The sequence below is a fragment of the Diospyros lotus genome, unplaced genomic scaffold (assembly GCF_014633365.1).
Source record: "Diospyros lotus cultivar Yz01 unplaced genomic scaffold, ASM1463336v1 superscaf1, whole genome shotgun sequence".
NCBI classification, from domain to species: Eukaryota; Viridiplantae; Streptophyta; class Magnoliopsida; order Ericales; family Ebenaceae; genus Diospyros; species Diospyros lotus.
In genome coordinates, this window is record NW_026267104.1 from 5,866,317 (window position 1) to 5,880,056 (window position 13,740).

At 29.7% G+C, this 13,740-nt stretch overlaps 1 protein-coding gene across 1 annotated transcript; it reads left to right on the plus strand.

Moving 5' to 3' along the window:
* The first annotated feature begins 12,061 nt into the window (after positions 1–12,061).
* On the plus strand, positions 12,062–13,042 carry LOC127793083 (uncharacterized). Its single transcript, XM_052323861.1, has one exon. It carries the CDS (start codon positions 12,122–12,124, stop codon positions 12,857–12,859), a length of 738 nt encoding a protein of 245 aa, XP_052179821.1. The 5' UTR covers positions 12,062–12,121; the 3' UTR covers positions 12,860–13,042.
* The last annotated feature ends 698 nt before the right edge of the window (positions 13,043–13,740 follow it).

The following is a 13,740-nucleotide window of genomic DNA, read 5'->3' on the forward strand; positions in this document are numbered from 1 at the left end:
GTTGATTTGCATGAAAATTGGTTGGAGGGTGGGTTTTTGGTTTCTTCTGCCTGCTTGGACGTGAGAAGCTGAATATATGGGTTGTAACGTTGCACGTGATCTAATCTCCGTTTTTTCTCCATTTAATTATTATGCTAATTCTCATCATAATCTGAATAAGGGCCTCCCTCCCACTTGCGTGAGTCTTTTTTTTTTTTTCAATCATGTCATATTGTCTGTCTGTCTGTCACTCTCAATTTAATTTTTAAAGTGATTTTGATTCGAGAAAATGTATGTTTAACACTTCGTTACGTTGTTTAATGTTTTAATATATTAAAAAAAAAAAGACGGAAACCTTAAAATTCAATCTGGCCGTCGGTCGCAATGACGTATTTCGTGAACCTTCTTCGAAAAGCGTGGAGGATTGACTAATTGACGTGGCAAAGTTGGAAAAGGATTACGAAAATTAATTAAATAAATAGGCATAAAATAATGATTTTGAGTTCCATCTTACCAGCTTTTTCTTTGATAAAATAATGGTTCATTATTCATATTAAATTGACTTTATTAAATTTAATTTCATAGGTGAATTAAGAGTTTAGCACAACTTTTTTTTTTATAATTATTAATATAAAAATATATCAAATGTGTTTTAATTTTAGAATTACTTTTTTTTAATTTTATCACTTGTAGTATTTAACCTTATATTTAATTTTGATTCTAAACTACCGTTAATAATATTATATTTTTACCATTAACTAACTATTGATGAAAAGGTGTGACCATTGATGGAGTTCTCCAAAAAGGTGTGCCAGTGGCCATGCTGGAGGAAGTAATTTGCATTGTTGATCTTAATGGATAAGAAATATCATTTTTAGCGTATTTGGTTTATTATTAATTGTTAAAAAACCAATGATACATTAATTTAGTTTTAGTGAAATATAAATATAAATATATATTGGGTATGATAGTATTGATGTAAATTCTTAATTATTCGTGAAATATCATGTCATTTGTTCTCGAGAAGATATTGGAGGGCTTGTAATCTCTCAATTATCTTTTTGTTGACTCCAACGAGGTTGTTATTCTGCTTGTTAAGTCAAATAATAGCGAGTTAAATGAAAATTTTCACCTTCAATACTGCTTGCCATTGCAAAAATTACTCGCCAAAATTTTGGCAAAACTCAAAACCTCACCAAAATTAGTGATCTAATTCAGCCATCTCTTCTCTACAATGGCCATCAACGTCGAAAAAAGGCTTAGCCAAACATGATTCACATACTAAATTAGTTAGAGAAAATTAGTTCCAACCGCTACAACCAATAGATCCAGAGAAAGTGAGTTGCAAACGTAGCAAAAGATGAACAACTATCAGATTCGACAACGACGACAACCAGTGAAAGCACCATTAGTGACAACAAGCGAAACCAACGGCGATGAGTAGGATCCGCGACGTGTTGTTCATCGTCTTACACATACGAATTGGATTTGTGATTTTGATTTTTATTTATTTATTTGTGTATTAGATTAGTGATATTGTATATTTATTAATTTGGTTATTGATTTGTGTATTTAATTATTGATTTTATTTATGCATGTATTTGATTATTTTATATATTTGATTATTGATTTTGTATATGTATAAAAATTAAAGATAAAATAAATAGAATTAAAGTTTAGTAATAAATAAATGAAATAGAGAGTGCAATAAAAAATAAAATAGAGAGCAATTACAATTTTTTAGATAAAATTAAAATATAAAATAAATTATTTATAATATAATAAAAAACATAATTAGAAGCTGCGTTGGAGTGAGCCTTAATATTGTTTTGACCTTTTGCTTAGACATATCAATGGGAGACTGCATTTCTTCATTCTTGCGAGCTGCTATTCCTTTTTCTTCTTCAACTCTCCCTATCTGTGAAGCCTGTGAACGGAAATATCTACAAAATTACGAGTTAGTGTAAGGATTAAATTTTAATTAAAATATTAAAAATATATAAATAATTAAAGAATTCCCTTCAACCAACGAATGACAATCATAAATACCATAAAGGGTGATGAAATTAGAATTGAGTTCAGCTGTGTAGATTAAGGCATGTTGTTTTTGTCACGGGTACTTACTTATTTTCAAAAACATATTTTTTAAAACATAAAAAAAATTTATACACAAAACTCAAAATACCAAAAATGTGTTTTGGCATTTTTCAATCAAAACATGCTATTAAAATGCAAAACACAAAAAACGTTCATGCCTCTTTTGTATTATGTTCTCTTTCTCTCTCTTTTATATTTTTGTCTTATATTCTAAAGAACACCATCATCATCAACTAGCAATTGAGATCAGTCCCTCTAACCGTCATCATTCATCTTCCTCTAGTCAGTATCATTGTTTGTCTTCCACACCTACCGTCGCCATCACCACCACAGTTTGTCACGCCTAGATCTACCACCATCGGCTACGCCCATATTCGCCATCATACCTACTACCACCAGTCATTTCTTCCTTCTGCCCTTTTGCCTTTCTATCATTTTTCCCTTCTGCTATTTTTTTCATTCCACCATTGCCTTCCCTTCACACTCAAATTGAATATGTAATATAATTTTTTTTATTACTTTTTTGATGATATTTTTAAAATTTTAGATAAATCAATATTTTGCTATTTTATGATTTATATATTTGTTAATATTTATGTTGTGAGTAATCTAAATCTCAAAATTAATGTCAAATTTCAATTTGTAGGTAAAAACAAATGTATCGTGGAATTAATAATTGAGTCAAATTAAAAATGATTTTAGAAAATACTTTGTAATTTTAATGTATTGTATACAATTAGATTATCAATTATCTCTTATATTATATTTTAAATTCTTTGAATTAAATTTATAATTTATTAATAAATATTTACAACTTTGAATCAAATTTATTGAATAAAATATTTTAAAATAAATATGTTTTTTTAATTTTTTATTTTGAGAAATAATTTTTTAGAATGATAAAAAGAACGTGTTTTTAATAATCTCAAAACAGACACTCAAAATACAAAACTAAAAATAAATTAAAAACTGAAATACGAAATGAACACCGCCTTAGCTTCTAATGTGGGGAATTGTCAGAATCAAAGTTTATGTTGATTTGCATGAAAATTGTTTGGAGGGTGTGTTTTTGGTTTCTTCTGCTCGAATGTGAGAGACTGAATTTATGAGATCTAACGTTGCACGTGAACTAATCTTTATTTTTTCCTATCTAATTATGCTTATTATCTTCATAATCTGAATAAGGGCCTCATGCTTGCTTGGGTGAGTCTTTTTTTTTTCAAGTGATTGGTTAAAATTATGAAATTATTTTTGTTAGAGTAAATTATTAAAAATTATTGAATCTTTAGTTAGTTTTAATTGTTCAATTCCTACATTAAACTTTTATTTTTCATTCATGTCATATTGTCTGTCTGTCACTCTCAATTTAACTTTTAAGTCGAGAAAATGTATGTTTAACCAAATGACTAAGTGATGAAGTACCAAGTGACATGTAATTAACACTTTGTTATGATGTTTAAAATGTTTTAATATTTTTTTTTTCTTAAAAATGGAACCTTAAATTCAATCCGGCCATCTCAGTCGCAATGATGTTATTCATGACCCTTCCAAAAGTGTGGAGGATTGACCAATTGACGAGGCAAAGTTGGAAAAGGAATACAAAAATTAATTAAATAAATAGGCATGACATATTGATTTGATTTCCAACTTTTTCCAAGCGGATTTTAGGCTGCGTTTCTTCGTTCTCGCAAGCTGCTATTCCTTCTTCTTCTTTGGACCGCTTCGGCCCGATCGAGCCTGGCCCAGTAGAAGCCCACGACCTCCATCAATTTTTTGACCCCTTCCACCTGTCAGTGACGATTTGTATTTGTAATATTTTTACGCCCGCTCCAAATCCCATTCATATTTAATAAAAATTTCATTGACACCATGCCACCGTTAAGGAGTCTTGTTAGCACCAAATATCTAGTTCTATCACCACGCAATGCCCAATGAAAATATGCATGCTGAAAAATTTATCCTTCTTCTTTATAACCTAGTTATATTAAGACTCGAGATATATGATGTTTAGTTTATCAATAATCTCTTACTTGCTTAAACGTCGGAATACTTGTAGATGCTAACCTTCCTTTAAAATCTACTAGTGGTGAACCCATGTGATACACGGGAGAATTTAATTTAAAAATAAAAAAATAAACTTGTTATTTTAAATAATTTTAACAGAATTAATAATTATATATATATTATTTAATTTTCAATTATTTATCAAAATTTAAGTTTAATTAATTATTCGTTATTCAATATGCTAATAAATAATACTTTTAATTCAATGTACTGCCATCCAATGTACTAAAGAATAATTAATATATTAAGTATGTCACTTAACAAAATACTTATAATTTTTTTATTATATTATATTTATTTATAAATAAATATTATAAAATCTATAATATATTCACTCAAAGACGTTTGTTATTTTCTATTTATTATATTATAATTATAAATATAAATTAAAATTCTTAAATATGAGTAAGAATAAGTTTTTTTAATAATAACAAAATTTTAAAAATAAGAATTTTGATTTCTTCCATAGTCTTAAAAATGTGATACCTTAAATATTAATTAGTATTGAAAAACCCTAACATGTGACAACCTTAAATGATTTTTTATAAATCTGTTAAGATATCACATTTTTAAGACTATAGTATAATTATTAAAGTAATTAATAATTAATTAATCACTATATTTGATTTAATACAAGTTTTTGAGGGAAAAAATTCACCATTGATTGACGCTTGGCAAAATATTTTGTTTGACTATCATATTTTAATATTATATAAATATATATATAGAATAGAGTTATAAAGATAGTATTTTAAATAAATGGACAATTTTCTATGACTTAATTAATAGTTTAAGTGTTTATTCATATTCCTCATAAATAGTATTTATTTTTGATTGATTGACGGATTAATTAAATATTTAATATTTACATAATAATGTATTGGAAAACCCATGATTAGTATTGAAAAACTCGTGTATTTAAAATCTATTATTAATTTTACAATAATTAGTACATATTATTTCAAAACAATTGAAAGATTTAAATTATTAATACAAATTACAAAATGTAAATTATTAATGCAATAAGTACTAAATGCAAATCATTAATGCAAGTTTTGGGGGAAAATTTTATTACTATTTATTATTTCAAAGTAATTGAAAGATTTAAATTATTAATACAATAAATATTAATTAAAAATCATTAATGTAAGTTTTGGGGAGAAATTTCTTTTTTCAAGATTATCTTATTTTTATATATATAAAGATTATTTCAAAATAATTGAAAGATTTAAATTATTAATATAAATTATAAAATGTAAATTATTAATGCAATAAGTACTAAAAGCAAATCATTAATGCAAGTTTTGGGGGGAAATTTTATAACTACTTATTATTTCAAAGCAATTGAAAGATTTAAATTATTAATGTAAATTACAAAATGTAAATTATTAATGCAATAAATATTAATTACAAATCATTAATGCAAGTTTTGGGGGGAAATTTTTTTTTTCAAAACTATCATACTTTTATATATATAAAAATTATATTATACAAAGATAAGATTTTATTTAATGAATAATTTTCCGTGACCTAGTTAATATTTTAAGTGTTTATTCATATTTCTCATAAATAATATTTATTTTTGATTGAATGACGGATTAATTGATGAGAAAATCTAACAGAAAATATTTATTTTTGATTAATTAATAGTATTGAAAAATTCATGCAAGTTTAATACAAATTTTAGACGTAAAAAATAGTTTGGCAGATATTTGGAGGGAAGAAATATTTGTATACTATTCTACTATATATTATACTATTCTACTATAATATATAATATTTATATTATATTATATAAAGATAGAATTTTATATAAATGAATAATTTTTTGTGACTTAATTAATAGTTTAAATGCCTATTCATATTCCTCATAAATAGTATTTATTTTTTATTGATTAATGGATTAATTAAATATTTAATATTCACATAATAATGTATTGAAAAACTTGTGTATTTAAAATCTATTATTAATTTTACAATAATTAGTACATATTACTTCAAAACAATTGAAAGATTTTGTAAATTATAAAATGTAAATTATTAATGCAATAAATACTAAAAGCAAATCATTAATGCAAGTTTTGGGGGAAAATTTTATAACTACTTATTATTTCAAATCAATTGAAAGATTTAAATTATTAATGCAAATTATAAAATGTAAATTATTAATGCAATAAATATTAATTACAAATCATTAATGCAAGTTTTGGGGGGAAATTTTTTTTTTTCAAAACTATCATACTTTTATATATATAAAAATTATATTATACAAAGATAAGATTTTATTTAATGAATAATTTTCCGTGACCTAGTTGATACTTTAAGTGTCTATTCATATTTCTCATAAATAATATTTATTTTTGATTGAATGACGGATTAATTGATGAGAAGATCTAACAGAAAATATTTATTTTTGATTAATTAATAGTATTGAAAAATTCATGCAAGTTTAATATAAATTTTAGACGTAAAAAATAGTTTGGTAGATATTTGGAGGGAAGAAATATTTGTATACTATTCTACTATAATATATAATATTTATATTATATTATATAAAGATAGAATTTTATATAAATGAATAATTTTATGTGACTTAATTAATAGTTTAAATGTCTATTCATATTCTTCATAAATAGTATTTATTTTTTATTGATTAACGGATTAATTAAATATTTAATATTCACATAATAATGTATTGAAAAACTTGTGTATTTAAAATCTATTATTAATTTTACAATAATTAGTACATATTATTTCAAAACAATTGAAAGATTTTGTAAATTATAAAACGTAAATTATTAATGCAATAAGTACTAAAAGCAAATCATTAATGCAAGTTTTGGGGAGAAATTTTATTACTAATTATTATTTAAAAGCAATTGAAAGATTTAAATTATTAATGCAATAAATATTAATTACAAATCATTAATGCAAGTTTTGGGGAGAAATTTCTTTTTTCAAGACTATCCTACTTTTATATATATATAAAGATATAAAGATTCCTTACCACTACAAGCATACGTCCAATCGTTAGAGGCGGATGTAGGGGGAGCCTTGAAACTGGGCTATATTAATATTTAGTTGGGACTTTATTTGAATTTTTACATATATATATAATATATATTACTGCTGTTGAAGCCCGTGCCAACTTTCCCTACATTTGCCCATGCCAATCACCCTTTTTGATCCAAAATGAACATTCGTCAACTCTCCCCATCTGGGAGGCCATTTCTCGTTTGCTTTCCCATAATCTGATCCCCTCTTATTTTTTGCGCCATTCATTCAAAACTTTATATTATATAACATAATACACCTATAATTAAAATCACAATTTATTTTTATTGTCAAAATAAATCATATATTTTTTAATACATTCATCAACACGGGCTGCTATCTTTAGAGTTGCTAATTAAAATAAGCCAAGTGATCATTTTAACTATGCACGAGAGCTGAAAAACAGTTAAACCATTGGTGGTTTAGTCTATCGTTATCGTTTTTCGACAAATACAACAGAATAAGAATAAGAAAAATGTTTAACTAAAACAGTCAAACCATTGAGTCGAGAAAATATATGTTTAACTAAATGACGAAGTAATAAGTGACATGTATTTAACACTTTGTTATGATGTTTAAATGTTTTAATATTTTTTTTTCTTAAAAATGGAACCTTAAATTCAATCCGGCCATCTCAGTCGCAATGATGTTTTTCAATACCCTTCCAAAAGTGTGGAGGATTGACCAATTGACGAGGCAAAGTTGGAAAAGGAATACAAAAATTAATTAAGTAAATAGGCATGACATAATGATTTGATTTCCATCTTTCCAGCTTTTTCCAAGCGGATTTGAGACTGCGTTTCTTCGTTCTCGCAAGCTGCTATTCCTTCTTCTTCTTTGGACCGCTTCGGCCCGATCGAGCCTGGCCCAATAGAAGCCCAGGACCTCCATCAATTTTTTGACCCCTTCCACCTGTCAGTGATGATTGTTATCACTTTTGTATTCCTAATATTTCTACTCCGCTCCAAATCTTATCCATATTTAATAAAAATTTCATTGACACTATACCACCGTTAAATAGTCTCGTTAGCACCAAATATCTAGTTCTATCATCATGCAATGCCCTATGAACATACATGCAGGAAAATTTCTTTTTCTATATAAATCAGTTCTATCAAGAGTTAAGATATATGATTTTTAGTTTATCAATAATCTTACTTGTTTGAGCATTAGAATACTTGTAGGTATTAACCACTCCCTAAAATCCATTCCTTGCCGCTACAAGCATACGTCCAGCCATCAGGGACGGATGTAGGGGAAGTCCTGGGACTGGATTATATTAATATTTAGTTGAAGCTCTACTTGGGCTTTTACATATATATATATATATATAATATTATTGTTGTTTAGCTGGGGTTGGCACGGGCTGAAAGCAGCCCCTGCCAATCACTCATTTTAAGCTGAAAAGAACATTTGTCAACTCTCTCCATTTGCGAGGCCATTTCTCGCTTGCTTTCCCATAATCTAATCCCCACTCATTCTCTACGCCATTCATTCAAAACTTTATATTATATAATATAATACACCTACAATTAAAATCACAATTTATTTTTATTGTAAAAATAAATTATATATTTTTTAATACATTCATCAACACCGGCTGCTATCTTCAGAGTTGCTAATTAAAATAAGCCAAGTGATCCTTTTAACTATGCACGAGAACTAAAAAACAGTCAAACCATCGGTGGTTTGGTCTATCGTTGTCGTTTTTCGACAAATACAAGAGAATAAGAAGAAGAAGAAGGGCAAGAGGCACCAGTTTTGGCCATAGCCGCCATGTTTTCAACAAATGTGAAAAAGAGAGAGAGAAGAGACAAAAGATTATAAATAAGTTAACCAAAATTAATCCCTCAAAATCAATATAAATAGCGTATTTATCTAATTATTATAAAACCAAACCATGCAAAATTTTTATATGCTGATGTGATACTTCTTAACATTCAATCATTGTGATGATATTTTCTCCCAGCCCTACCCTAATATTATTATCATGATGATGATGATGATGATGATATTCCTGCCTCTTAAGAGAGAAGAAGGGCTTCCCCTAGCCGACTAAGTCAATTGACATGGGCCATGGGCCCAACAATTGGGCTCTACAGAAAGAATATGAGTTGTTGCCAAGTCCACATAATTATTCGGGCAGAAGCAGCCATTTGCGCCGACGGCCCAATTGACAGAAGCTTAGATGGGTCCCACAATACCCTTGAAAATGCCAACTCGACCTTAATCATATGCATGTGATATGATTTGTCATATGAGTTTTAACGTCTCCTGCTTTGTAAAATAGTACACGTAAGATAATACTATTTGGACGAGGTCCCACAATCAAGCCATGGTGGACATAATAACGTCACAATTCTATTTTTTTTTTCAATTCCCAATACTAAAATAATATATTTTTTACTGTTAAAAAAATAAAATCTTTTAAATTCAAAGATTAATGGTGTTAAAGACTACACCTTAGTTTTTCTTTAAATGTAGCTTAAGATTGTAAGTTGGAGTCAATAATTAAATGAATTATGTTTTTTTTTTGTGTAAAACAAAAAGAAAAGTGGTGACAAAAAAATATCAATCTGAGAATTGAAGAGGCAATCTACTAGAGATAACCTTGTTGGGATTGTGGGACAATCCAAAACAATCATGAAATAAATTGTGAGGATAGATACAATTCAATCACTAATATTGCTACGATTTGCTTACTCGTCTAGTTATTTGGGTCAAACGTGTTTAACTTTTTTTTTTCAAACTTATTATCTATTATTTGACAAATATCTAAATTTATGTTTTTTTTTTCTTTTATTAGTGTTCACTATCAATAGGAATACGTGACAACTGTGTTGGTATATATTATGATAAAATTGATTTAAGATCGTACATAATAGTTATAAGTTTGGAATATTTAGAATAAAATTTTCAAATTAAACTATTATTGATAGTATATTTATTTCTCGAATCACAACTTAACCATCATATCCTTTGAACCATTGAAGTTATAGTTTCACAGCATTAATGCGATGATATTTTTTTTATTTTTAGTTTAAGAAAAACATAAATGAAATTGAAAATTGTCAATTAAATTAACTCACAAAAGTTATTAATTTGCATAATTGAAAGCTCTCCTAATGAATCTAACTCCGTTTTTTTTTATTTTCTCATAATTATTTGGCTCTCTATTAACTATTTTGTGACAAAAAGGCTAGGCTGACGAAATTACAGTCGAACCTAAATAACAAAATGAACTAGACGACCATGTCCCGCGCTGGAACGATTGAGCCATGCATGCACCACAAAGATAAAGATAAACTATAAGTTGTGTCATTTTCAACGGGATTAACCAGCTGGATCATAAAAATAATAATAGTAGTGTCAATCTAATAAAACCCAGCAATCACACTCATTAGCCTTCCAGCACGAAACCATTGTCGACGTCGACACGTTCCAGACTCTTCTTCTTAATCATTCGCATGTGATAGATATATTAACTATATATATCCTGAGCGAGCATGCATGATTGTGGGTTACATTACACGACCACATTAACAATTCGGTTGGAAAGGCCAAGAACTAATCACGAAGCGACACCATTGCCGGTTGCCCCGAAACCTTGCATTAATATATATTTGGAATTCACCATTAATGTTCGAGAGAGAAGCTACTACTGCGTACTGTCCCATTCTCTAAACATTAATCATCGCCGTAATTTAAAAACACAGCAAGACGGACGACAGCATCCGTAGGTATTCACACGCGGCGGCGATCGGGCGGGCGGGCGGGCGGGCTTGGAGCTGGCTAGATGACGTGGAGGCCACGTAACGAGACTTAGCGGCTTGTGGGCCCTGGATTTAAATGCAATGGGGCACAGGTGGGTAGGTGGAATGCCACGGATTATTATTAAAAATAAAAATTACAAGCGATGTTGAAAAAATTGGCCTCCCAAGCCCCCCGTTTACGGAATAATAAGATGAGGATGGATGATTGCGTTGCTCCACACCCGTAAGTATAAAAAAAAGGTTACAGCTAAGGCTTTATTGCAATGATTTCCAAATTAGTCATACCCGTGAAGCCTACTGTATAACGTAAGAAATTGGATATGTGTCCATAATTTTTGTATCATCAAGTCAGGTGTTTATATATAATAATAAAGATTTATTAACATTTTAAATTTGAGTTTCGTAATTGACATAATCCGAGGTTTAAGGTAAACGAAAGAGAATTGAGCAGGAATCAATGAATGAATGAATGTGGGTCCCGGAACAAAATTCAATCCTATGGTTGATGATTCATGGCACGAGCTAATCAAGCGACACGTGGCATAATCATGACAGTCCGTAGGCTTAGGCGCGCGGTGGATAAGCTTTCTTTGGAACTTGATTGGATTTTAACCTTTTCTGAAACTCCGCCAAGATTTACGAAAAATTGCGGAAATGAAAATGCCACGTGTGTTGCTATAGGTGTCGTCGTGTTCTCGGACTTCCTCCCGGATTATGCCAGGTGTGCCGTCAATACTTATAGCATTATTACAAAGTTACGATAACACCCTCGCAATGAAAAGTTAATCAACTATTCATTTACACAAGCAGACACCATAATTTAGTGGTTGGATTTATGTTAATAAAATAGATTTTTTTAAAATTTAAATAAGATCATTTGATTCGATTATTTATTATTTAAAATTTTAATTACACTATTAATTATATATAATTTTTAAAAGACTAAACTGGCATAATCAACATTGACCAGGGGGATATTAGTAATTGAATAGATTCAATTATTTCCAGATTGTGGTTGCTGACCTGTCCCTTTCACTGGGAAGCCCCTATAAATCCCCCTCCCCTTCAACTCCACCAACCACTCAAAAGTACAAAGGCCCCTCCTTTCCAAACTCAAATCATCGACCCCATTCTCTCTTCCCTTTGCATGAATTATGGCGACTTTCCGTCAAAATCCCTGGGAAAATAATCCCAAGAAAATGGAGGGAAAATCCAGCGGGATATCCTACTGGGCTTTCCTTCTCTCCGTTTTCATTTACATCTCCATATTTTACATCTTCGACTTGTCTCCTTCTTCCCTCTTCAACACCACCAAGTTCTGGTTCCTCATCTCCAACACCCTCGTTCTTATCATCGCCGCCGATTTTGGCGCATTCTCTTCCTCTAGAAATTATAATATACCCGACCTCTATACCTCTGCTCGAACCAGTAGCTTCCCGTCGTTCGAATCACAGTACCGGGAGATGACGAAGCCAAGCATTAAGGTTGAGAATTCACGAGAAGAAAAAGGTCATCAATTGCACGCAACTCCAGAGAAAATCAAACAAGTTGTTGTTGTTGTTGTTAATAACAGCGAAGCCACCCCGGAGAATAAGATCAAGAAGAAAGTTGAAGAAAAAGTAAAGCCGGAGATCACTTCAAAAGCTGATCATAATGCAGCGAGACACGTTCGGAGCTTGTCCGAGAAAGCTTTTCCGGTTGCGAAGAAGATGGAAAACCAGATTGTGCTACGCAGGACGGAATCCGAAAAGCGAGAGGAAAATCATGAAGAAGAAGAAGAGAATGAGTTTTCGGCCATGTCAGATGAAGAACTGAACAGAAGAGTGGAGGATTTCATTCGAAGATCTAACATGCAGATTCGGCTTCAAGCTGCAGCTCGAAACCACGTTTAGAATTTGTATTTTCCTTTTCTTTTTTCGTAGGTTATGTTTTTCATTTTTCCCATTTAATTTGTCTTCTCTTGTGCTTTGTTGTTTTCTTATGACGAGAATATATATAGGAAGAAATTTAATAACATGGAGTGTCTTTTTTTCAAACAAATAGACTAAAAAGATTATATCAGGTTAATCACAATAACACTCTTATCGTATCGATTTTTATGAATGTTCTATGATTTAATAACATGAATTCTCTTGAAAGGAGCTTTGCCTTGTTGCCTCGCCTAGCTCTCGTTGACTATCATTGCATCTTCAGTGGAGGGAGAATATATTGATGGTCAACGAGCGAAGACAACGAGGTGACGGTCAGCAATTGCATCGACAATCATAGGAAAGGGAGAGACATGAAAGAGCAGGCAAGCAAGACAATGATAGGATTTGTAAATTTATAATTTGAATGAGGACATTTTTGTTTTTTTGACACTATTCGATAATCCTCATAATAGATCTATTGAGTAGAGTAGATTAATTCTTTTTATCTAGGCAGATCAAAGAATTGAAATGAATATGGTATAAGATATTTGAAAAAGCCATTTGAGTTTATCTATAATTTGATTTAAATCTCATATCATGTGTTGTTATCAAAATATAAAACAATAGTTTAAAACATGCTAATTAAAGATTTATGATATTCTTGTGTACAGCAGCTTTGCTCGAAGTTTGTAAGAACTGGCTAGTTAGGCAATCTCAGCCACAATTAGTTGGCTGCAATTACTAAATGATTATTGGAAGATCACTGCATTAATCGGTCAATAACATCCTAATCATATCAGATCACTAGTTAATATATATATATAGTATCACAACCCAGCAACCAGGACTCTTATAATTGATAA